The 27,017-nt window shown below is 40.2% G+C and overlaps 1 protein-coding gene across 1 annotated transcript; it reads left to right on the plus strand.

The window, feature by feature from the left end:
- Positions 1 to 26,805, plus strand: CHAT (choline O-acetyltransferase). The gene is made up of 14 exons (XM_066324525.1): positions 1 to 135; positions 2,095 to 2,286; positions 4,379 to 4,497; positions 5,896 to 5,949; positions 7,484 to 7,664; positions 8,690 to 8,867; positions 13,223 to 13,392; positions 15,292 to 15,392; positions 15,588 to 15,716; positions 16,950 to 17,072; positions 18,504 to 18,645; positions 21,744 to 21,806; positions 24,757 to 24,894; positions 26,536 to 26,805. The coding sequence occupies exons 1-14, from the start codon at positions 73 to 75 to the stop codon at positions 26,803 to 26,805; spliced, it is 1,923 nt and encodes a 640-aa protein (XP_066180622.1). The 5' UTR covers positions 1 to 72.
- The last annotated feature ends 212 nt before the right edge of the window (positions 26,806 to 27,017 follow it).

Below are 27,017 nucleotides of genomic sequence, written 5' to 3' on the forward strand. Positions count from 1 at the left end.
TCAGGCTCCATAAGTGCCCCCAAGTGACTTCAATTTCTGTCCTCAACTAAAGACACCAAAAGAAATGCAGGAATGCCTGACCTAGGAAAAAACATGCAGAAGAACGGGAAAGATGCTTGCAGTAAAGATGAAAGAGTAAGTAACTCTTTCCAGAAAAGCAAAAAGGAAGAAAAGAAGATGACTTAACAACTTTTAATTCTGTAAATTAATATCATAACTGTAATTCAAGCTCTGTTCTAGAGCAAATTTCTTCATTTCAGGGAATACCAGTTATCCTGCAAAGGTTTATAGCCAGAAACTTTGATCTAATACTAGTGCTTCTCATATCCAAATGAACTCTTTCTCCCAACATCCTCTGAAGAACTACAGTAAATTAAATATTATTCTGCAACAAATATTTTTATACTACAAAGCCAGAGATGGCATGAAATTATTCATGCTAGTACAGCACAATCAAACTATCACATTTTCAAGCTGCTTTAGAAGGTGCTGGGTGTGTATCCCTGTCAATAGTCAGCCTCCAGGCTGATTTTTTCTTAAGCAGATTCCTGAACTGCAAAGGAACCTTACCCAGAAAGATAGGCTCAAAGCTAGGTACCAAAAAGAAATACTAGTTAGCACATCTGTTTCCAATGACCAAGAAATCAAGGACAGAAGAAATGTCTTGACTAAACATAGCTTGAAACTGTAGAATTACCATTCTTTTATTTCTGAGTGTATTACAGGCTAAACTGGATTTGCATTTCCATTAATAACAGGCAATCCTATGGCACTTCTCATGAGTATCTAAAATCTCTGGTTTCCAGATAGGGAACATAACACAGCACTAATTTTTCAGTGGATGTCAAAAGGCAGAGATGGTACCTGAGCTCAGAGGACACCAGTCCCTGCCTAGTGTTCCTAGCAATTCCTCCATGCCCTCCCTCCCTGCATGCACTGGAATAACTCTGAGCAGCAGGCAGGACAGGTAACTGCTAATCCTTTCTTCCACACAAAATCACACTGTGGCCTGCAATCCTACTAAAAGGAATGTCCATTACAGCAAGAGCTAGCAAAAAAATCTGAATGTTGCCTACTTTAGGAGATGGGAAAAAAATCAAACTAGAAAAATAAAGCCTCCAAAAGTTTATGGCCTACACTAATCACTGATGGACAGGCAGAGCTGCATTAGATGACCAATTCTCAACTAGAAGATGCAGCTCCCTCCCTGAGGAACCACGCTTAGAGCATCACAGCCTCTTGCAATTTCCCAGTCTTTCATGAATTACCTCTTTGCTTGATTTTCCCACTGCCCCCATAATGGCTCTGGCTTTTAAGTGACTAATTACACTTCACTTGGTTAATTCTACATTAAAAAACAAAGGAAACTTAATTGCATGGACCGCGTGGAACTCTTCCTCCCAGATAATATTCCTCCAAAGAGGGTGAGGATAAAGGAAGTATGAACAGAAATGTTTCATCAAGCCTTCTGGGGGGGTTCCAGAGTGACTCACAGCAGAGGTTTGGGAGGCTAAAACAGAAGCTTATTGAGGACTGTATGTAGTCAGTACTAATAAACTGCTAGACCAGCATGTTTTTACTTCTATCACTTTATAACCATTCATATTACTAGTCAGACAAGTATTAACCCATGGTTTTACTAATCACAAGCTAAATGCACATCTTTACTAATGAAATACCTTAAGATATTATTCTATTATTTTGTAATGTGTTTGCAGATTTCCTAGAGTAAAAATTTGTAGTGTTTGTACATTACCCTAAAGATCAGGGTATTTGCTTGCATCATTCTCTTTGCCCTAGGAGTTCTAGAATTTTTACCAAGGAATAGTGTCCTTGATAATGTTCCACTAGTCTCCTGCTCTATATATGTACAAACAGTACATTTGTTTTAATCAGGCTTATCAACTGCTAAAAGAGAATAAATTAGTTTTTAAAGGGATGCAACATATTAATCAGCAACAAAAGAAAAATATAAGAAAACAAACAAACAAAAAAAAAAACAAAAACAAAACAAAAACAAAAGAGGACAGATTGGAAATAAATAGAATTACTCACTAACCTTTTTTTTTTTTTTTTTTTTTTTTTTTTAAATAGGAAGTGCCAAAACTTCCAGTTCCACCACTGCAACAGACCTTACGCATGTACCTACAGAGCATGAAACACTTGGTGCCAGAGGAGCAATTTAAAAAGACCAAGGCCATTGTGGAGAAATTTGGAATTGCAGGAGGCCTGGGGGAATCCTTGCAACAAATGCTTGAGGGAAGAAGTGAAAAGACAGCAAACTGGGTAAGAAAATGCAGTGGAAAAAATAATTGCTGTGTTGGATGATGCTTATTTACAAGTTCTTTCTGATGTTCTCTATGGAATCACTATTTTCTTTCAGCAGGTCAACGCAAACAGGCCATTTGGACATAGGAATATTTCAGACATAATAGGCTGTGCTTTTAAAATTATGTCAAAATCTATGTCATTATTATGTTTTCAGATCAGCAGTTTGTTGACATTAATGAGGACATTCATTCAACTCAGGCTCATGCACAGAAGTGTCACAACACCTGTAGGAAATACACCTTTTGGATGCAATTTCTTCCTTTGCCTTAAATAACAGGATTTAGAATTTTTATTAGAATGAAAAATACTTTCTGATAGGGCTTTGAAAGTGCCTTGCACAGCCATCTACCCAAAGTTCTAATCCACTCCAATTGTTCTGGAATGGAATACTTCATTATAGGAATTAGTCTTTCAAAATTGAACTATTATTTGCCATTCATTGTCATGCTATACTAATGTAGTTACTCTGTAGTGGTTACTCTGCCAAATATGCACATATATGTATATACATACACATCTATCACAGAGACCATGCTGAGACCTCTGTCTTTGTAAAAGTTCATCTTTCTGCTTCCCAAGGCAGGCAGATTAGGTAAGCCATAGCTAAAGTAGATTTTACCATTCCACAAAGTTACAGTTCATCCTGCCTTCATTAACCATGTTAGAATGTGGCAGCTGAAAATTAGAGTTTTATTGAAGTCCTTCCATCCCAACAAGGAAAATTATTTTCTGGGTTCAGTGAAATCCTGCAGGCTCGTTACTGATGTCAGTGAATTGTGGTTCTCCCTTTCGTGTGACACACAAAAAAAGTCCATGGAATTGTTGCTACAGTCAGGGGGAACAGGCTACAGTGCTGTCAATGCTTTCATTTTAAAAGCAGTGCTTAATTTCTGAACAAAATGCTGCCCAATCTTGTTTTCATATTGTAATTCATGGTGGCTAAACTAACCAGTATTTAAATAGCGTTCCTAATAGGAAATAATATTCCAGAAGACAACCGCTTATTTGAATACTTGTAGCATGAAAATTACGGAGGAAGGATGCATAAGCATTTTTCTGATTTTGTGACAGTTTTAAATTGTGGTTATTAAAATAAATACCTGATTCATAAGGTAAATTAGAAATGGTTTCATTTGGAATTTAACTTGCCAGGAGTATATCTCTAGCATGTTCCCCTGAAGACTCCAGAGACTGTGGGGGAAGCATCTGTTCTAACAGCAATGAAATATCTCAGAGGAAAACTTTTTCAACTGATGCATGCATTTGTAATTATTTTTGCATAATTTCATTGTTGTTTATAGTTACCATATGCAAAGCTTGCCCTCTCAGAAAGACCATTTGATCTTTTTACGAAAGCCTCCATTTTCCAAATAATGATTCTTCAATCTCTGCTCAGACATAAAGGAATGCAGTTACTGTTCATCTGTGTTTTCAATAAAAATGGTTAGAAATTTAATGTGTGTCTGTCTGGGTCAAGAGCCAGCAATCTGCATTTGTGTCAGTGGACACAAAGGGTATTCTCCAGGGGCCCTATCCACGCACCACTCTCTGCAGGACTGAACCATTAGGCTTGGGAAATTCTTCTTCCACTCTGACTTACTACAGAAAAATATCTGATGGCTAGCAATGGAGCATCTTGGCATCACTGACAAATACTAGAAGCTCCATGAGAAAAGGCATCACTAGTAAAACCCTGTCCCTCTCTTAAACATATTTTAATTGTTGTGCAGGAGTTAAGATTTGTATTCAAACACTTTATGGTTGTAGAGAGAAGCAAACAACAAAATACCCAAAGCACCCCAATCTGGAGCTTGTTTAGTTTTTAATGGAATGCACTGTAGATTGCCATTGATTGAAAAACAGGATTATGGAATTGCGGCTGAACTTCTGCAGAGCTGAGGTCACAGAGCCCAGACTGAAAATGCTCAGCAGCTCCATTAATCAGAGCCTATGGCTGACACCAGGAACACCAGGCACTCTCTCCTCACCCCGACTGCTTCTCTGTGTGCTGTTGGCAGCTTTAAGATGTTGTGTCCCCTTCCCTCAGGTGTTTAACTACTGGCTGGATGACATGTACCTCAACAACCGCCTGGCTCTTCCAGTCAATTCCAGCCCCGCCATTATCTTTGCTCGTCAGTATTTCAAGGACATAAATGACCAGCTGAGGTAATGTATCACGACTGTGCAGCTTTTGTTAAATGAAAGGATATTTTAAATGTTCGGCTTTTGCAAAAAGACAATCAACTTTCATTAAAAAATAAGGGCTGTAGCCATTAAAATGATTTCCTATGAGGCCTGCTGACTGAGGGCAGTGTTTCTGGGATAACTCATACTGATATTCAGAAAGAAAGATGTCATTACTATTACATTTATTGCATGAAAAATGCCGTGGGATTTATATTTTTAAAGAATATTTACAAAGCTTTTTACTGTATGTGATTCAAGTAAATCACTTTGTAATGAAAAAGAATATATACTAATTTCTGACACACAGTTTCAAGGAAGATAATCTTTAACATGGCTTCACTATGACTCGGAGCCACCCTGCAAACTGGAAAGGCCACACTGGCATTAAACTATCCCTCTCAGATGCACAAAAGGGCATCAGAAACACAGGGGATCTAAGAATAAGAATTCAGAAACTATTCTTCCCCAAGAACACTGCTTTCTTCAGGCCCATCAGTCCCAACCCTGAACAGATCTTTCTGCTTTGAGCTGCAGTGGGCAATTACTGTCATATAAAACGTAAGAAGGTAAGCACGTAGCCAAGCACAGAATATACCTCTCTAGACACCCTTAAAACAGGATTCCATTCTTCAGCCTTTGCCAAAACATTCTTCCTTTTAAAACAGTAAAAAAAAAATCTACTTTCATATAGTGCAATTTTCCTCTTTGCTTTTTAGCACTCTCTAGCTGCTCATTACTGAAATAATTAACTGCATGTGAATTTATGCTATTATAAAACAGCCAGAACCTTGAAACCAATATGCATTATTTTAACATTTTGCACAGACAGCTAATGCATCTTTTTACTTTACTTGAAACATAACTATAAATGCTTCCATTCATTACTGACTAAATTTATTGTGCACACAGCTTTCAAAAAACCTCCACCTTGCATTTTCCAATGCACGTGCTTTACAAGGAAATGTTTTTCTCAGAGCCTCCCACTCTGACACAGTGCCAACAGACAATGTCAGACCTGTCCCACAGCTCTGCAAAAAGAATGTCTGCTTAGGACAGGAAGTACTCTGATACTGGACAGGTTATGAGTATTGATATTGAAACCCATGTGAGGATTCTGTTAAATATTCAGCCTCTGCTCCCATTCTCCAAATAAGCACTTTCAGGTTTCTTCCTGTGGTAGTCCATTTAACCATTTGAAGGAACTGTCTCTAGGACTTCATATTTCTTTTGACATGAATTCATTTAGGTTTTGGGTGGGGGCAGGGAGCTCTCCTTATGCTGTGTCATCAATCATTCAGGCTTTCCTCTGTCTCCCAGAAACAGCCCTGTGTTGCCAAATGACAAAAGACTGATGTCACTTCTCTCTGCTACTTGCAGGTTTGCCGCCAATCTCATTTCAGGAGTGCAAGACTACAAAGCTCTACTGGACACGTAAGTAGCTTGGAAGGAGAGCTTGAGTATCCACAGGGCTTCTATTTAAGGCTGCTCTCAGTACAAAGCTGGGCTGTTTTGCACCTCTCCACTGTGGGCAAGGGCTGGGGCTCCAGCATGCTTCAGGTCAACTGCTTCAGCATTTTTTTCATGCCCTTTCTGCTGTATTCCTGCAGTGTAACAGATTGAAGAAGGATCCTTTTTGATGGCTGGCAGTCATCACTCTGGCAGGCATGGCGCAGCCCAAAAGGGCACACACAGTTTGCCTAACAGAGTTACTGAGAACACAAGAGGAAGCCCATGCTCCCCAAGCCCAAAGGACAGCAGCACTGTGGTTACACAGCCCACACACCTTTCCTGGCACTCTCCACCTAGAACAGCACTGTCCCACCTCCCTCGAGAGAAATAACACATCCCAGCAGGGGAGGGAAGTCTCACCACAGAAAGGCTGGCTCAGTAGCTAATAAAAATAAACTACTTATGCTCTTGTTACTTTCTGAATAAAAACACTGAGAAAATACATGATTCTTCAAGTCATGTGTGTGTTATGCACCTGTACAACGAAATAAGTGATACAGAGAATTTGAGAGTTGGGACCTAAAGTGAATGTCCCTGGTTTGAACTGTGACTATGTCTACAGACATGGTTAACCAGCATCAACTAGTATAAAACATTACCCTCATAAGCTGTTATAAGAGTAAACCTCCTTGCCTGCTTCTTCACCCCTGCCCCTGTCTGACAAGTTGTAAGTTTAGTCCTCTTTTGTAGAAGGAAAATCTCTGCACCGTAGGGTCTTCTTCCTCCTATGGTCTCTGCAGCCTTTCCTATCCAGCAGCACCATTATTTCCTGCTGCAGTGTCAGTGGAGTATTTTACAATCCGTAATCATAATTGGGACTGTGATAGTCCTTTTTTTTTTCCTAGCAACTAAAAGAAGCCTTTTAAGAGATGCTGGTTTCACCTATCTTCCAATCAAAAAAAAAGAATAGGTTTTCAGCACATATTACTCCATAGGCCTAGGTAAAAATTAGCACAAAAGCAAGGAACTGTGGAAAACAGAAATTCCCACTTATTGCCCAAGTCATTCCTGTTTGTCAGGCAAGGCCCTGTCACACACCCTCTAACCAGTCAGCACCGTACAGGACTGCTGTGATTTGCAGGGAATTTCATCAGTACCTTTCTTCGAGGTGCTGGTCTTTTCCAGCTGTTCTGCTGACCTCTGTCCTGCCAAGCTTCTGGGGTCCCATCTAGGCAGGCATCCTATGCACACTGCAAACTGCTTGTGACCTGCTATTTCCATTTCCACTAGATGATAATGCAATTGCTTAATGAATATGCATGAAGCTGCCAGGAATGATGTATTTAACTTTGGTATGGGAATTCATCTATTGCCCTTATACTGTAATCTCATTTTATTATTCAATTTGTGTTATACCTGATCTAATTGTAACAGAACAAAGGACAGATTAGATTTCTTTTCCTTTCTGTCTCTCTCCCCTCTTTTCCTCTGGCTTTGTTTTTCTCCTCCTCTGCAGCCATGCTTTACCTCCTGATTTTTCTCGTGGACAGCTGTCTGGTCATCCTCTGTGTATGAAGCAATACTATGGACTCTTTTCTTCCTATCGTCTTCCAGGACGTACCAAAGACACCCTCGTGGCCCAGAAAAGCAATGTAATGCCAGAACCAGAGCACATCATCGTTGCTTGTAACAATCAGGTAAATTAGTTTTCTTTTTTCATACCTTTCAATATTTCTTAATTTGCTTAAATTCGCTCCAGAAGAGCCTAACCTAATCTCTGTTCAGAAATATAATTAGGGTGCTACGTATGAGCTTACTTCTTATCAAGCATTTGCAGTTGATATTTCCAAAAGATGCTTCTGCAGCATTTTTATCCTTGGCCCACATTATGTTCCAAGTACAGTGATGCAGAAAGGAGGAACGTGGCAGAATTCATTTGCTTTCTCTTTCAAACAAAAATGTTTAATAAACAGAGATGAAACCACAGAGAAAAAAGAATCCCATTAGAGTGCATTTGCTGGAAATGCTTTTTTCTTGACAGTCAAGTATTGCCACACAGTTCACGGCAACTATACCACCATCACACCTATGCATGGCAGAAACATCCTGTAGGGGCCCTAAGCTATGCCTGAAGAAGTTAGCACAAGTGCAGACAGAAATACTGAAGTGTTAGAGTGAATCTGTCCCAACCAGTAATTACCAGGGAGCAGCAGAGTCTGTTTCCTGGGCAGAGTACCTTATAGCCCAGCTTGACTATTTGCAGTGCTGGAGCCAGGCCTGCAGATGCTCTTGGAATTAGGAGGTAGGTGCCACTGAAGTGCTTTCTGCTTTTCCAGGAAATGCAGGAAATTTTCTAGATTTTCTATGTTATATTTAAATAAATAATACCATGAAAATTACTTACATACTGCCTGATTTTATCTCTCCAAGGTTTTTCTAAGCCTGTTCAAATAGCATATATTTAATTTGAGTCCAACACGTAATGTAAGTCCTCTATGGCAACTGGCATTACATTGCTGTTAAAACACAGGAGGGGTGAACCCTGAGCCATTCCCCAGTGGTTTTGAGTTCCATTGCATGCAGTCCTGCCTCTCCAGGCAGGCCGGACTTGAACAATCTCAACACCTACCCAGGTGACAGCAAAATGGTGGACCAAAAAGGGTCCAACCCACTTCTGACTGATCTTCTGACTTCTGTCTTTTTTTTTTTTTTTTTCCCCCAGTTTTTTGTTTTGGATGTTGTCATTAATTTCCGTCGTCTCAGTGAGGGAGATCTTTTCACTCAGTTACAAAAGATAGCAAAAATGGCAGAGAATGAAGAGGAAATGCTGCCTCCAATTGGCCTCCTGACAACAGACGGAAGAACAGAGTGGGCAGAGGCCAGGACAATCCTTATGAAAGGTTAGCAGCAGCAACCCCAGCTTTCTCTTCATCATCTTCCTCCTCACCATCACTGCCTTTCTTTGCTGAGAGCAAACATCACAGCAAACACAGGACTGAATGTGCAACCCCACTGCTGAATTTTTCCAGCAGTAGGAAACTCAGTACATGTAAGATGTGTGTTGCCAGGGGAGCAGCAGAAATGGCTTGTCCCTTTGGCTCTGTATGTTTAAGTGTTGTGCCATGTAATAACCCTCACTCCATTCTTTGTTTTTCATCACATAAATTACATTACATCAGATTTTGTGATTTGTCTCTTTCTTCATATCCATTTTGTAGCAACAAGAATGATGTATCCTCTTAGCTTTTGGCAACTACTTGATATTATTGATCTTAGCCAACAAAATCATCTGCAAGTTAAACAGCTATTGAATCTAGTTGTGTACTCTCTCTAGTCAATGGAGAAGGTACCAGGGCTGATTCAACCAATTCTTAAGTAAGTATCTAGGAAAGATGGCACCAGATATTATCTGGGGACTGCTCTCTCTCTTTTCCAACAGGCAGCATTTAGCTGTCTCAGATTCTGGACTTGGATATCAAACTTGGAAAGAGATGAAGATAAAGGGTAGGGCTAGTGACCTCTATCACATCACACCTTATGTGTTTTGCCCTGAGACCAAGTGATATAAATGCCTTCTTTTTCCACTTTACATGTTTAAGTATTTACTTTTTTATCCTGAAGAAAACCTTAACTCATCTCTTTACCTCCAGTTCAGCAATGCCACATAAAAAATTGCTTTTTTACTAAAGCCCTGGAATATACAAGAGTTGCCAATAGTCTCAAAATAAGTTTATCATCCTAAGAAAGATTCCCCTTTTCTTATTCAAGTTTATCTGTGCTTATAAAAACTTAATACAGATACACAGAGTCCTGGCCATTATTTCAGCAATATTATATAGCATTAGTCTCATCTTTAAGCTTTCCCCTCCTCTTCCCATCATTTCTTTTTGAAGGAGAAGACAAAAAAACAACTTATTTTAATGAAAATTGAGGTGAACACCTAATCATTTACTTTCATGCCATACTAAATAAAACAGTCTATGCCTTGAAACTTACAGCAAAATTATCTTTGTTAACCCACATCATCCAAAAGAAAAACAAAAAGAAAAATCAACAAAACTAGCAAAACCCTTTCCACAGTGTTTTTAGATTGCCTGGCATTTACCAAAATGTTCATTTTAATCAGAAGGCAAAGCAACTCAGTTATGCAGCTGAAAAAAACAATGCTGCACTAGCAAATTTCATAGCACCATAATGTGAGCCTTCTCTAATCTACACAGGAATCTTATCCCAGATCATTCATGTTAGCACAGCTCTTCTAGATAGGTGGATGCATTGCTGTTACACAGGGATGTATGATCATTAACTGCCCTTTTTCTTTCTTATCTGTGATGCTGAAATGTTCCTGCAACAATAAATGAGAGGAGGAGAGAACCTGGGAAGCAGTGTAGGTGAAAGGGTCACTCCACAGCTGGTCTGTGCTGGGCAGGGCAAGAGAGAATGCTTCAGCCCTGCACAGACCTGCAAGTAGAGCCTAAGTCTTCTAGGTGAGAAAATGTCCAAGATATTATAATAAACCCAGCCATCACTGATTTATAAACACACTCAGCATTGTAACTGCACAACCAGCCTGCTCTTCCTAAGTACAGGAACTGAATTCTGTATGAAGTGACTGGCTACAGTCCCATGCATACTACATCTGAATTTGATTCAAAACTGTCTTCTCAATATTTTCCTTTCTAAAACTAAATTAAAAAACCCCAACTAACCAACAGTTGGCTGGTCAATTCAATGCAACTGCACATTAGAAAGGAAGACATGTCTTGCAGAGCTTTAGGCTTGGTCTTACTGTCCTCTGTTTTAGCTCTTCCTGCAGATACTTTCAGTTCCAAGTCATGGGTCATGAGTTCTTGTACAATTTATTGCCTGTTTCACATGGTAATTTTTCAGTGTTTGATCAGCCCTCTGGATATGTCTGTTTCCTTCTGTAAAGGCATCTTTTCCCTACTTCTCTGTTTCTGGCACAGCTTAATTTTATTCACTCTAATACCTAGACTCCAGATACCCTGAAGCCGTATGTCAGACTAAGGGCTTCATATCTGTCAAAGATGTGTGGGTAGCAGCCACAATGAAATATATATAAAGCTATCAAACAGTGTGAAGCAGAATGCTGAGCAAGCTGGGAGCAGTTTGTAAATCACTATCCAAGCTGTTTTTCCTCAAAGATGCCTGTCTGCAAACACCAGAAGCTGATGTATACAGGGCAAGCTCCATTCACAAGGATCTTTTCAGCCTTGGCACCAATGCACCCAGACCATCAATGAAGAAATACCACAATTACAGTCAGCCCTGCAAGTGTGAGATACTAGAAAAGCTTTACAGCCAAGTGGACAGGGATTTGTCCTCTCTCTTATAAAGTTCCTGAAAGCTTTTGAAGGCACTCCCAAGGGACGCTGGTGCTCGCATTTTGCAGGGCAGCAACCTCTGCACGCCCCATCGAACACAATCTCCTGGCTCAAGCCTTTGTAGGAGCTGGCAGGTGCTCCAGCTGCTTTCCCTAGGACTCTTTTTCTGTTGGCAAGGGGACACAACACACTCTGCACTCCACCAGGTCCCCAGGGAGCCTGCAAGAAGTGAGGCTGACCGTGTCTGTCAATGCTGCCTTGCAGGGGCCACCAAACAGCAATAGGCAGTACCTCACCATGAGCTGCACAAGGCCACCGCTCCCCCTCTTCCTTCTCAGCCACTGCTATCACTTGCCTCCCCTTCTCTTGACACATTTTTAATTTCTTGCATATTTGGTCTCTTTTTCACTACATAGCATCTGGAGAATTAACCTGGACGGTAACAAGTGTCTGGGTTTTTTTCTAGCTCCTGAATAACCTATGTTACTCCTTCTGGAAAGGTGCATTATTTCTTACTATGAAAAATCCTGTTCTTTCAGACAATCAAGCTATTTTACATACTTGCAAACCTTGAAAACAGGCACATATTGAAGTGGCCCCATACTGAAATTGAAACAGGTCCATATTGAAACAGGCCCCCTATTTCAAATGCAAATCACAATTGTATAATTTTAAATATTTTTCCATTCTTTCAGCTAAAATAATTTTCTGAATTGAGCACATATTTGTTGAACTTAGCCTAGACTTGAAAGGAGTTTTGATCAATCTGAATTTGTATCTTTTAGTGAAAATATTCTGAAAAATTTTACATTTACACCAAAATCTAGCAAAGCCAGTGGATGAAAGCTGATCTGTTAAGAACAAAAGAAATTTTATATTGATGCTTGAAAGCCTTTTTTCCTGTAATCATGTTAACAACCATATAACAGCAATTAATAATGTTATATATTTTTAAACAAAACAAGTTCTTGTGATAGGTTGCACACTTCTATCTTTTCAATGAGGAACTATAAAAAATGCTCACAATTAAATATTTCCTATGCTTCAAAGTGGTCCTCAGATGCAAACAAACCCTTAACCTTTGTAATATTTCTGAGTTAGACAAAGAAACTGAGAAACACATAAATACACCATAAATAAGGAGGAAAGCACTGAGGACAAGGTAAAAATACCCCCAGTAGTCCAACCATATAAGAAGAGTGTCAGGATAGGGAAAAGAAACAGAAAGAGATCCAGAAAAACCCATTTTATTCAGCAGTACAGTCATGACAGGAGAGCAGTGTAATGTGGCAACCCATGGTTTTGGCAAAGCCATGTTCAAAAACTAAACCGCAAAACCTCACCCGCAGATGTTTCCTCATGTGATGTAGACAATATAATCTGATAATTAGAGACAGGAGAGACAAGAGGGTTTTAATGCAATAAGACAAAACCAACATAGACCCTGCTGTTCCTTATTCTGAAAAGGGTTTTCATGAGAGAGCAACACAATACTCTAAACTCTGCCGTTCCAGAGCAGAATACTGCAGCAATAGCGTGAGCTCTGAAATTTTCTATTTTCCACCTGTCCTCTGTAACTGTTATATATAAAATAAGTAAGCAATGCTGGCTTTAAGAGTAAAATAGATCTATTTTGTAATATAATTATTTCAAGGAAATGAAAGGCAGAAAAAGAAAGTGGTCATTATTGAATCACGTGAGAGATACACAGAGTTACAAAAGTTAGCACAGGAATGAATGCCTTGGTACAATGTTCCCTTGCACTGAGATGACCTCCTGCTGAGAGAAGCTCTGCAGACGCCAGCTCATTGCAGAGTCAGATCTTCAGCCTTCTCCAAGGCAGAGGGTTCCCCAGCCAGCGCTGTGCTTAGAGGTGAGAGAATGTGAACGTTTGACTCTTTCATCCCCAGACTCCACCAACCGCGACTCTCTAGACATGATCGAACGGTGCATATGCCTGGTGTGCCTGGACAGCCCCAGCGCAGTGGAGCTCAACGACACCAACATGGCATGTCACATGCTGCATGGAGGAGGCTACCATAAAAACGGGGCCAATCGTTGGTATGACAAACCTATGCAGGTAAAAACCTTGCAGCCCTGGGATGCTATTTGCGTGTTGCCTTATGGTGGGGACCACTTAGAGTCAGGTGGGACAAAGAGGGGAAGGTGGTGTCAGCAGCTGCCTGCAAAGGTTTGGTGGGAGCAAGGCTGTGGAAGCAGGGACACTTCCACCTCTTTGCCCTTTGCTCTTGAGATAACACAGATACGCAGATGGATGAGTAGGTAGACACTGGTTATTAAAAAAAATGCATTTTTCTACACTGAATCAAATAGGATGAAAATGCTGGCCTAGTACCCCAGAATAAAAAAAAAAAAAAAAAAAAGCACAATATTTTACTTTGTTTCCTCTTCTTATGCATTTTCCTGACATCCTAGAAATGCTACTGCATATAATTTGGCATGTGTTTAAGTCCTCACTTAATAGACTGTTTACTCATTTAATAACATCCATGTTGAGACTTTCCTTAAGTATTGACTTCTCCAGCCTTTTTCCCCATCAGATTTTGACTGTCATATTTTAAAGCATCACACTGTTATTTCCACACTTTGCAATAGACCCAGAGTGAAGTGATGTATTAATCTCCAACTGTCAACAATGCTGACACCTTATGAAAAATTGAAAAAACCCTGACTGATACACGGCTTGCATAATGCTTGTTGCTCTTGCCAGATCTAAGAACTGCAACATGAAAAGAGAAACCCCTAAAATAATTTCACTTGCACCCATTTACCCAAGAGCAAATACATTTCAGTAATCATTCCTGATTAATGCCACTGCAAATGACATTATTAGAAGACTATTCTGAAGAACAAACCATTTGTCTCTACAACAGTTAGAACCCTGTTATTTGCAGGGTCAAATGTTGAGATATTTCAAGCAGATGAGCATATACAACATTTTCTTTTTTTCTACTGTTTTAAGGCAGCAGAAAGCAAATAAAATTGTGTACAGTGTGAGAGAGCTTAATCCATCCAGATGTATTCAGGCCAAAGATGAAGAGAAATTCTTAGGGAAATAAGATCCCATTTCCTTTCATGCAAACATACGTTATGTAGGAAGCCATTCCCACAGCAGAATTTCTGCTTTCTCTCCATATTCTTCCTCGCCTTTGCAGTAGGACTTCAGGAAATGCCCAGGTGAACTTTTTACATCATGCCAACTCTCTAAAAACCTCCTGGAAAGCAGGGAGGCAGGATCTGTATGTGATACAAATGTGCAAGAGAGAGCTAAGTGGGTGAAGTCCAGCCAAATGCACTTCAAACAAGTGTGGGGAAAGGACAGGAAAGCTACAGTACTGGCCTAAACATCTGCTTTTGCATGAGACGCAGAAGCTCCAAATTGCATGGGTGTATCACAGAACTGGAGTGCAGCAGGTTGTCACCAGCAGTGCCATGTGTACACAGTGAAATCAAGAATGAAGACAAATAAGAGGGAAATCAAATGAAGAAAGCATCGAAAAATAAATTATTCAAAGTAAACGATAAGAAACCTAACAAATAAGGATGAGTTTTGTAATAAAATGGGATCCTAAGGATTTTCCAGATACAGATTTTTTTTGCCCTTAGTAGTGGAAGGAGAACCCTGGCCTGTCTTTGTATTGATGGATTTTCTGTACATAAAGCAGATGCTAAATCGAATTCGCAGATTCCATTGGGAATTGCTAAAATTTACATTCTCACAGGATTCAGTCCCATATATTAAAGGGATTCAGTGCAACACCTTTCACAGGACAAGCAAGTCCCCTGCAGTAAATCTGTAAGTCTCCCACTGATCTGTAGGGCAAGGAAGTTCCTGATATGAGCTATAGGAAAACCGCAGGGGAACGATAACACCTTTGTCAGGTTCCCATCACAGATAACTTAACCAGAACACAATTTATTGCCTGTTCTTCTTGTTGCACCTGTTCTTCTTGTTTAGTTTGTGGTAGGAAGAGATGGACTCTGTGGGACCGTGTGTGAACATTCCCCTTTCGATGGCATCGTGATGGTGCAGTGTGCTGAATACCTGCTCAGGCACATGTGAGTTCCCTTTCTGTACATTTTAGACCCATTCCAGCCCCTGGGAAGCCTCTGCCAGTGGCAAATTTCCCCTGATGCACAGGGGAACTATGACCCATAAAATTGTTGAAAGCAGCGATTCACCTGATAAAAGAGCAGTGTTTAATAAATGGATTATTCCTGTGACCTTAATACTTCTGTCTCACATTCCAACAGAAAAGAAAGCTCCAAGAAATTAGTCCGAGCTGATTCAGTGAGCGAGCTTCCTGCTCCACGGAGACTAAGATGGAAGTGTTCCCCTGATATTCAGACACATTTGGCATCAGCAGCAGAAAAACTCCAAAGGTAGAACAGATGCCTCATTTTTCTCAGCCGTGACTGCAAGCTGGGAACTACCCAGCACAAAGCACAGGCTCTCTCCTAGGGGGCTCCTGTCTTCTGCTCCTCTCCTTACCAAGCTGCACATACCCAGCACCCCTCTGCAGGATGGGACTTTCATGGGCTGGAGCTACCTGTCTGTATTCAGGAATTGCATTAGTATTGTTTTCCTTCCATGTAAATATTAGGAACTCTATAAAAACCCCTGGAAAAAGAGCTTCCTGATATTTCTCAGGATGCAAACAATGTAGGTCCTCTGTTTTTGTGGATGTCTCTTATTGACCTGGCTCAGTCTGAAGCCAAGGCAATAGGGGTACGTATAGAGAACAGCAGAATACAACTGGTTTGAATAAACAATTTGAATTTAGGAATGTAATTTGTTTACATTCATATTGCTCCTACAAAGTCTAGTTTTTCTGACTCTGTTTCCATGCTGTGAAAGATTTGCATGATCTTTGGGGATGGGGGCAGCAATAAGAATTTTTTTCCCAGCATTCAGGCCTGTGATCTCTTTGTAGAGAATTAACACATTTTCTGCATGATCAGCTGTAAGCATGTCCAGTGTGGTTGCATTAGATAAGACCTCAAAGTGGCTAAAAAGATTCATAAGAGTGAGAACATTCAGGATGCAGAATAACTCCTTTGTGTTTTTAAATAAAGGTAGTAGTCCTCTAAATTGAATCTTGCAAGGAGCTTAAGGCCTTCATCGGGTCCTAAATGCACCCCATTCTCTCACACCAGTAAATCTCTCAGAAATTGACAAGAACAAAGGACATCCTTGGCTTCAGGGGTGGGAACACTAAGGCTGGGGGGAGGTTGCTGGATTTTTGGTTTGGGTTTCTTTTTTTTAAAAAAGGTGTCTTACTCAAATGAACAGACTTGAGTGCCACAGTTAAGGCTGCAGATAACATGTCTAGTGTAGAATCTGTATGAATAAAAGTTACTGACTAGGAACAAGTTACCAAAGGCCAGGACTGTCTGCAGAGCAGGAGGCCACCTGTCTCTAAGTGGGTACTGGCAGGAAAAGATCTCTGGGTTTTATTTGCAAGCACAAATGGGACAGAATATGGTTTAGTGGTCAATAAGATAGGGTAGGTTAATGGTTGGACTTGATGATCTAAGAGTTCTTTTCCAACTTTAACCATTCTATGAGATTCTTACATCTACCTCCACAGTAACTGCCTTCTGCTTGTTTTCCAGGGCAGTGGAAAATCTGGATTTTATTGCCTACAAGTTTGTGCACTATGGAAAGGAATTTATTAAGGAACAAAAGATTAGCCCAGATGCCTACATTCAAGTAGCACTTCAGCTGGCATTCTACAGGTAAGGTTAGTTCAATTCATGGGAACAAGGTACACAAGGCAGTGGGTCTTTTTATACAGAAGGTCCATTTTTTCCTCAACATTCAAGCAAATGTCTCCTGCATTGAAATGAGTGATCTTGCCTAATTACTGTAGCGTGGACAAGGTAGAAACTATACCTGGTTCTGGGAGAGAGAGCTCGATTTCTTAGCTCCCTTTCCCTCTTCTTCTTGTACCTTCCCATCCTTGTCCCCCACATGCCATTCCTCCTGACAGCTGTCCCTGTGCTTAGCATGGAGCAGGTGAGGGAATATGGCAGGGATGTCTGTGGCAGCAGCAGCTGGGGAGCCCAGGTCCCTGGGGCAGAAACCCCTGCCTTGCCTCATGGGTAGCTTGGGAGGAACCATGGCAGTAACCACCCCTGCATCTCTGGCACCACAGGCTGAAAAGCACCCACTGCAGCACAGTATGAGACTAGAGTTCCTACACAGAACAGTAACTACTGCTGCTCCCTTCTTCACAGGCATTCCAAGACTTGGTAAGATCTCCTAATTTGCATGGTCTTATCAAAGTTAAGAGCTCCTTTCTACATTGCCAGAACTCCAGGGTAGAGATAGGTTGTATGGTTCCCTGCAGAACAGCCTATTATGCAAATAATTCTTTATCATTTCAAATTAAATCCCAGAGTGGTCTTTACCTGGTCAAGACCGGAGACGCTTAACATATTTCATGTACTCCTTTAACATCTGTTGAACAACCATTTTGCATATTCCATTAATAAAACTTCAACAACGACTTAGGCCAGGATTTTCATCTGGATCCCAGCCATGATATAATTCCCATGTTTGCAATAAAACCCTCAGGAAATGGTTGTGTTCCGAGACCACTTACTTCAACTGAAAGACACAGTCTGTCTCCTGAAGCAAGGAGTAGTATACCTGGACACAAATTAAACAACAGTCTTCATAATCTATTCTAATTGCTAGGAGGGTTTTCATTCCAGCTCACAAATAACACCCGACTCCCCTTTTAGTTTTCTTCTTTTCATTAATGCACTCAGTCCATTTTCTCTTGTTTTAAATAAAACATATTTCAAGCCCATAACTAAATGATTAATTACACAATTATTTTATGATGCAGTACAAATAAAACATTGCTGGAGATCTTTCAGTAAATTTTTGTTTTACTAGCTTTGTTTTTACAAAACAAGTCATTTTTTACTGGCAATGCATAACTAAAACATATACAGCTGTATGCAGCTCTTCATATTAGAAAGGAGTGAGCATCCATCTTTTTTAAGTTTCTTACAGAATTCTATCAACATTAAGATGAATACTGTGCAAGAAATAAAAGTGTGGCTGTACCAATAAAATGTACCGAGCCTATATTTCTCTATGTCTTTATGACTCTTTGAAAATAATCACTCTTTGTTTTTCTCCCTTCACTCTCTCAGTCGCCACAGGAGGCTTGTCCCAACCTATGAAAGCGCTTCCCTGCGCCGATTTGCTGAGGGCCGGGTGGAGAACATTAGGTCTGCTACCTCGGAAGCACTTGCTTTTGTCAAAGCGATGGCAGCTGACAAGACAGCTGTGTCGGTATGTTGGGCTGGCTCCCTCTGTCTTCTTTGCCAAAGCACTAGCTAATTAATGTATTCATGGTTCCAAGTCTCTCACTTTTTAACCCTTAGCTGAGAACTTATGCTCTTTATAGGCATAGGGCAGGGTAGCAAGCATTATAGGATTTTCCTTTCTTTACAGACCAACCCTTTAGCTAAACATAAATATTCTCTTATTTTTATTTAAGCATCCAAAAGATTCAGAGGTGCCTAAACATGACATAATAAGAAACATAATATCTAATTTTAGATTTAGTACTATCTTACGAGTATTCTATCATCAGGTCCAAATTCAGCTCCCTGGAGAGATCCAGGCTGAACACACAAAGTTCAGGATCATTAAACTGCCACACCAGGGGAATTGCCTGGCAGGTTTCCTGCAGTGGTTAGTTCTGTTGCAGTCTGCAATGTGATGTCATTCCCATGCTTTCATTTCTGGATATGTTCTGAATGATCTTTTTTGTTTCAAAGGGATGTTGCTACTAAATAGACTAAGTCTTATAGGATCCTCAAGGGAGCTGAACCTTAATGAGGAAAAGCTTCATCAAGCTAATAAACAACTCTCCAAACTGTCCTGATACCATACTGCAAAAAGAAAAATTAAAATCGCCTTTCTTTGAGACACCACCATCTGTTTGCCAGGAGCATGAGCACTGTACAGAGTAGATGGGGATGCAAAGAGGTACAGCTGAGAGCAGAGCTGCACAAACAGCCCTGTGCAGTGTCCTGCCCACCATCCCTGGAGAGCCTCCCTCAATGTCTCTGCGCCACTTCCACCCACTGCACCGCGCTGCTGTACAGGGAATTTCCAGGTGGCTGTTTAGATGCAAAATGCTGCCACAATACAGTTTGTTTTTCACAGTAAGCCCATTCCAGTGGCAACAGCCCACATGGCTGTTCTTTAGAATTTAGCACAGCACTGTTAGAAGCATTGCTTCTGGCAATGCTGTAGATCAGGTGTAAATTAATGAAATATTATAAACCAAGATCTAACATCCCAGAGGATTACAAAAATTTGCCCAGATAAATCCTTTCTTCATCCACTGCTTTTTCAGTCTCATCAAGGTTATCATGCCCAGAACTTAGCTCCTGATCAACAATGCTCAAATAAATCCCATGGTAAAATAACTCAAAAACCCTGAAGTAACTCCCTCTGCTGGGTGGGTAACTCACCATACTCCTGCACATAATAGTGACTACCACACAGTAAGCAAGAAGAGGCTGATTTTATTTGCTATCAGGGTTCTGTCTGACAAGATGGTTCTCAATCACATTTCATTAGAACTTCCTGTTTTCTGTGCACTTTCCTCTCCATGCCTGGGCACTCAGCATAGTCCCAGCCCATGCTGTGGGACACTGACTGTGCCCCTGGCAGGAGCCAGTGTGCTCCCACCATAGATTGTTCCAATAGATGTTTCTAGCTCCTTGCAATCTCCTCCTTCCTTCCTTCTTCCAACGCTTACTGACTTCTGCAGCTCTCCCAGAGCTTCAGCATTTCTCACCTTTTTCCCACCCAAATCTGAGATCATGCTCCCCTTTCACAGCACTCTAAACTGCCCAGTTTCACACAAGCCAGCCAAAGAGTGCCATGTGTGTCTAGATGGAGCTCAGTCTCAACCCCCGTATGCCTTGGCCATACAGAATAGGGGGGATAATGGTTTCATTTCCCCTGGAAAACCTGTAACCATAATGCACACCAACCTCCTGGATAATTTTCCTGGCCTCTTCTCTACCAAGAGATACAAAGGACATTCATACTGCTCTGTGATTGTTCTTTCCAACAGACGTTAATAAATCTTTGTTTTGATGCGAGCATCTGCATCTTTCCATGCAAAATTGCATAGATATATTTAGTACTATAGAAACATTAGAAAATTTATTTAATACAACCCTATTCCAAGGCGACTTCTTTAGACCTAAGAACTGCTCTGAGTGTGAAAGGGTTAATTCTTTTTTCTGGAGAAAGAGATGCACCACTTGGTGTAAGTAGCCTTGAACTCCCCAAAATATTGTTTGTTAATAGCTATTAATTCAAATCCAATTAAAAAAACGTTTTTCTTCTGACACAAATAAAAATTATCCTCAAACGATAGCTTGAACAGTCACCAAAGATTGATTGAGTCAGATTGATTCTTCAGCACGAGAAATATCTCATGCATTTGACACTTGCTGTAAAAGCAGCAGCTACTGACACTAGAGATTGCTTGAATAGCTGTAAATTAATCAGATTTAAAGACTGCATTCGGTAATTTAATCTGTCCGAGGGAACTAAGGCCTAGCTCTAGCCTTGTGAAAAAATATCAGACTTTGTATTTTGAAGGTCCCTGATGGTGACCTTGACTTGCTTCTAAAATGAATTCTTTGCTCAAAAGACCATTAATCGTCCATGGGAGCTGAAGGTCCGCTGTTTATCTGGAGACCCACTCCTTTCTGGCTGTTTCAGGGTCTCCCAAAGTTGCAGTGTTGGACTTGATGTACAGCAAGGCAGCACTTCTTAAGATCACTCCCTTAATATAAAAGGCTGCCATTTGACAGGAGTTAAAATTTACTAGCTTGTTATCTGAAATGTGAGGCATCTGTGCAGGGTAGAGCAGCCTTGGAAAATTCTAGATGCCCTTTCACACATGGGAGTAATTTTTTGACTGGCTAGTAAAATATCAGTAATGGCTTTCATTAGTACCACTGTCATTGTCAACATAAACTATTCTGGAGAAGGTACATTGCCTGTCTGTTTTGAAAATACTGAATTACACCAGGCAATTATTTTCCCTACTTCAAATGCAGAGATTCTATTGGTAATAATCTACACCCCCAAAATCCATGGCAGGAATACACAAAAGGAATCTTTTCTTGGCCTCAGACAAACCATCACCAAGAAACCTGCTCACCTCTTGCATGGCCAGGTGCTGGTGCTGATCAGAACATTGACTCCTGTGGCTTTTCATTCATCAGAATACTTACACCTGATGAACAAGCAAAGGACATTTGAAGTACTGGCTATTTGGCTCTCAGTTGATGGAAGATGCTATTTCTTTGAGAGTTGATTCAATAATACATATATTCTGATTACCCCAACAGGATTCTGAGAAGATACAGAAATTTAAGGATGCAATTGCAGCTCAGACTAATTACTCTATTCTGGTGAGTAAAACACTGTCTGTGTCTATAAGAACTAGTCAGATTTTTCAAGAAAAGTATGAAGACACAGTCATTAGCTATTTAAACACTAGAAAAATTGAGGCATCTCCAAACAGGAAAGCATCTGCTATGTCACACTTAGGAGTATTTCTAATGGCCCAAATAGCCATATTCAACGAACCTCAACTTAAAAAACCAACCCTAAGTCTAAAACTAACCATCTAGGCATTTTCTTATATTTCTCTTCACTAGAGGATAGAGTTCCCTATCTGGAACCTGATCCTCAGATGGACTGGTATTCTGGAACATGTATTCTGGTATTCCAAATTGCCATTTCTAATAAGGGTCATTAACAATGAGGGAGTGATTATGGTAAGTTTTCTTTTAAAGACCTGAATGCCATGTCTAATTAAAGGGAGAGATGCCCTCCAGTGAAGAAATCAGTTTAATATCAAATACAACTCATTTTCTGTTGATTAAAAATGAGACAATTCAGTCTGGGTAATGCTCTACGTCCCACTGTGCTAAAGCAAAGCAGAAACTTGTTCTATAAACAGCTTAGTCATACCACTCATGAAATTAATAAATATTAATAACCAGCTATGATAAGTGAATTTGCTACCTATGGTTTTGCCTCAGACATTGCCTATAAAGCCAGATTGTTGATTACTCTTTGGATATTCATAATATTCAAGAAATCATTCAGCTTCAGAGGTGGTTTTAAAGGTATATTCTGAGCACTGAAGAGGCAAAGTGTTGCTTTCAGGCAGAACTGTGAAACAAAAGAAGCAGGGAAGAAAAACAATTCTGCGTTTCAAGCCTTGTGCTGAGAACCCACATCTTAAAAGCTGAGACTTCACATGTTCTGTAAAACAAACTCAAGTCTTACTTCAGAGCGACAACCTCACCTGAACCATCTCAGGGTAACCTCACAATGAACACAACACACTGTAGGTCTACTGGGTCACAACTAATGGAATTTCTGTACAACAGCTCTCCCAAAAAAAAAAAAAAAAAAAAAAAAAAAAAAAAAAAAAAAAAGAGAGAAGGAGAGAGAAAAACATCCATTAATTCTACCCTCTAAGTCATTTCAGATCCAGAAACTGTTATAAAATTCAGCCTCCAGTGTAGCTCATGGGAAAATATTAAAACTGCCATTGGAAAAATAACTTATCTTTAAATTTAAAAAGCTCTCGGGGTATTTCTACTTCTCAAGCTCCCCCTCCTTTCTCAGAATAGCAGAATGTAATCATTGGGGCTTTAAACTCTGGGTAAGACTTGGCTGGTCTGACTAAATTGTGCATAACAGACTGAAATGTAATAGCTCCTAAAGAAAACAAAAAACAATCTACTTCATAAAACAAAAAGCAATTTAATGATTTTATTTCCCCTTGTTAAGGCTTACTAGTAGCATTGCTATCTTAAAAGTGGAGCTCTAAAATTCAATTTAGCCCAGTTTTTTCCTATGCGTTGACTCACAGTTTATTTCGTTAGCCTGTCTCGGCCTCTCTTCAGACATGACATTGATCTATGTTGCAAAAATGTCATTGCTAACAGCCTTATAAATCTTGTGTGATAGCAAAATATTTCCTTTGATTAGCAAGTCAGTTTCCCTGTATGGGAAAAATAACATAAGCACAGTGTTGATGTATTTTTGCAAACATCCCTCCTCTGTCTGGGCTGATGAACAAATAGCTCCTTTACCAATGGCTGCCTAATTCTTAATAAGCCAAATCAGGGTATGCACTCCCAACCCTCTGCTCCAGGCACTTATCAGTGGTTAGAATTATTCTCCTCATAAAAGAAGTAAACTTGTGCTTTTATTTTATTATTTTTTTAATCCTTAAGAGGAAAAGCAAGCTCATGCTCTTTTTAAAATCTTGCCTTCGCTCAGGCTGTTCATTCCCCTTGTTACAAGGGTCCTGTGCCACAGGGATGTCAGCTCTGCTCTCAGGGCAGTACATGGTCCCTAGTTCAGCATTCCCTTCCTACATGACTTCAGCCTGGGTCATGGAAGAGCTACAGCTCAGTCCACAAAATCAGTGCTTTCACCAGCAAGAACCACCTGAACTGAAGAATTTTGAACACATTTTTCTGAGGCAATTCCTGCCTGGTTGCACCAAATTTGGGGTTGGTTTCCTAAAGAAACAAAACTCTGTAACTATCCTGTCTGCAAAGCCCCCAGTGCTGACTTTTGCTCCCATTAGCCATCTTCAATCACATCTATTAGTAGGGGAAAGCTCTTAAAGATTATAAAATGCCTCAAGTCTAGAGCATTTGGTAGCTGGACAGAGCAGAGAGCTGAGCATAGGCAGCTGATGGCAGGGACTTGCTGCAGGCTCAGCAGCAGCTCCTGTGAGCTGCCACTGCTGCTTCTGTATCCCTCACCCCAGTTTTCTCAAGCAGTGGGGTTTGCTCATAGATCTGTGATAGATCACTGGCAAATCTATCTGTTATTCTGTTCAGCCCGTTGCAGACACCTCTTGGATCTAATTTCTGTGGAGTAACATATGCTTTAACTCCCAGAGAGAGATGCAGGCAGCAAGGCAACAGAAGACTTGTTCTGGTTTAGAGGTGTTTTGGAGCCCTCCACCTTGAAATATAATCCAAATGAGGCACAGAAAATTCCAAAACATGCTTAGAAAATTCTGCTGTTCAATATGCTCCCATCAGCATCTTTAGAAGCCCAGCCCATGATATTCAGCTCTGAGAGACAATGAACACGCACATAAAATCAGCACATAATACACCTCAAGACTGTCTCCTTCCTACTTTGTAAATCTCCAGAGCACCATATGAGTTTCTAGTTACTGATCTTCAGCAAAGTCTGAACATTGCAGGCTTTACACCACTCAAAACAAGTGCATCAGCTCTGACCAGAGCCCTAAGCAGTAATAGTCAAAATGCCTCCCAGCTCAGTTAAATGCTGTTGTCTTATCACATCTTATCACAGGCTGTTACTGGAATGGCAATAGACAATCACCTGCTAGGGCTCAGAGAGGTGGCACGGGAACACTTCAAGGAACTGCCAGAGATATTTACAGATGAGACTTATCTGACAAGCAATCGATTCATCCTCTCAACCAGCCAGGTGAGTTTCTCCTGTTCACTGTCTTGCCAAGCAAAGGATAATTCATTTGTGTTCTGCCAGACCTTCTAGCTCACAGTGAGAACAATGTAAAAAAGGCAAGCTAACAAAAGCAGTATCATCAAGAAGTCTACAATTTGCTTCATGTTTTCAATCCTGTTTTGGTTCCCCAGCACAGTAAATACTGACTGCAATTATTACTTCATAGGTAACATTCCAAAGTCCTTCACAGAAATTCTGGAAACGCACACAAACAAACTCAGTAACACAAGGGCTCAGTCTCTTCAGTTTCCAAACTACGTAGCGTCCCATTCTCTTTCTTTTCCTCCTTCCCCTAAGATGACAGCTCTAGTGAGCAGTCTTTTCTCCAGTGACAGTATAGCCAAAAGCCAGAAGGGCTGCCACACTGAAAAACAAAAAGCCAAGAGACACAAGGAAATTTTGCTCTTAAAAGTTTCTACCTTTAAGATCTTTGAGAGCCTTCTGTTATTTACTGTAAGACAGCAACCCATGCACACATGCAACTCAAACTTACAGACATTTGCAGATTTACAGTTATTTGCACATACAAAGGTATTCTAAGAGTCAATATTTCCTACATTTAATGTTCTGAATAAGGAAGCATCTTTAGCACACAGCCTAAAAATTAAATGTTTCATTGCATGTAGTAGCAGTCCTAATGAAAAAAGAAATCTATGTAGGAATTCATTAAGTGAAACACTAACCCCACTGCAGCAGATTGGGACTATGCAGCAAAAGAGACTTACAATATCATGCTACAGCATAAAACCTTAATAAGTAATTTGATCTTGTCATAATGTTTGTAGGCTTTCAGACATGAGTGAATGTAACCAACATGCGACTACATAAATTCTCCAAGAAACTATCCATGAGCAAAGAGTGCTTCTGAATAGCTTTATGGCCTTTGGCTGTTGCACAGCAAATTCATCTGACAATTCTATGGCTCTATTAGCAGGACTAATGGCCTGTTCTACACCATTAAAAAGGAAAATGTCGTTTGAGAAGGCCCATGTGCACAAAGTCTGAAACATATAGATTTCTAACATCTTTTATTTTCTGCAGAAGAAAGTGTTTCACTGCCATGTTATGCCATGATTAAACTGGGGTGTAACAGAATGCCTAGTTGCATTAAAGTATTTTTATACAGGATCACAATTATAAACTATTATTGGAAATGGACAATGCTAATTTCTCTAATTGAATGCAGTCTCCATATCACAAATTTAACACAACCTTAAGAAATTAAAAACCTTAGAAAAGTTTTACGTATCCATTTTATGTACAAGGATTACATAACATTCCTATCAATAACAAACCTTATAGCTTTCTAATATCTATATAAATTGAGCAAAGAAATGCATTATAGCCACCTCAAATTATACCAGTTCTTAAACCATAGTGAGCAAACAGAGGAACCAATTTCTATACTGAGATCAGCTTTTGCTTGCAAGGTAAATCCTCTCCAGGACTTTTGAAGACAGTAACAGCTGTAAGACACAAGGCTGGATTCACCAAATTACCAGCATTTGTAGTATTTTTTTCTCATTTTCTGAATTCCTAAGCAGCTGATTTTAGGTGCCCTGATTAATCAGAGATCACTCCTTCCCTTCTCCCTGCAACCAGGTTCCTACTACTATGGAAATGTTCTGCTGCTATGGGCCTGTGGTGCCCAATGGATATGGGACATGTTACAACCCTCAGCCACAGCATATATTGTTCTGCATCTCAAGCTTTAAAGAATGTAAGGAAACCTCCTCAGACATGTTTGCAAAAGCTGTGGAAGAGAGTCTCCTGGCAATGAGAGACCTGTGCAACAAAAGCAGTTCTACTACAGCAAAGCCACCTGCTAAACAAGATGCAGCCACACAGCTGCAGAGTGACCGCCACCACTAAGAGGCTGTGGGAATTATTCTCCTGAGTCCACCTTATGAAGAAACGTGACATAGTTGCTCAAAGGCAAGATAGTACTAATGACATAATAGTGTAGAACCAAAGTGTCGTGTGTTTCTCCTTGTTGCCAACATTTACAACTCTGTGTACTAAATCTACCATTTCTGCTTACGAGTCAGCAAAAAAGATTTGGTCTCACTGGCTGAAATGAAGGA

The sequence above is a fragment of the Sylvia atricapilla genome, chromosome 8 (assembly GCF_009819655.1).
Source record: "Sylvia atricapilla isolate bSylAtr1 chromosome 8, bSylAtr1.pri, whole genome shotgun sequence".
NCBI lineage: Eukaryota > Metazoa > Chordata > Aves > Passeriformes > Sylviidae > Sylvia > Sylvia atricapilla.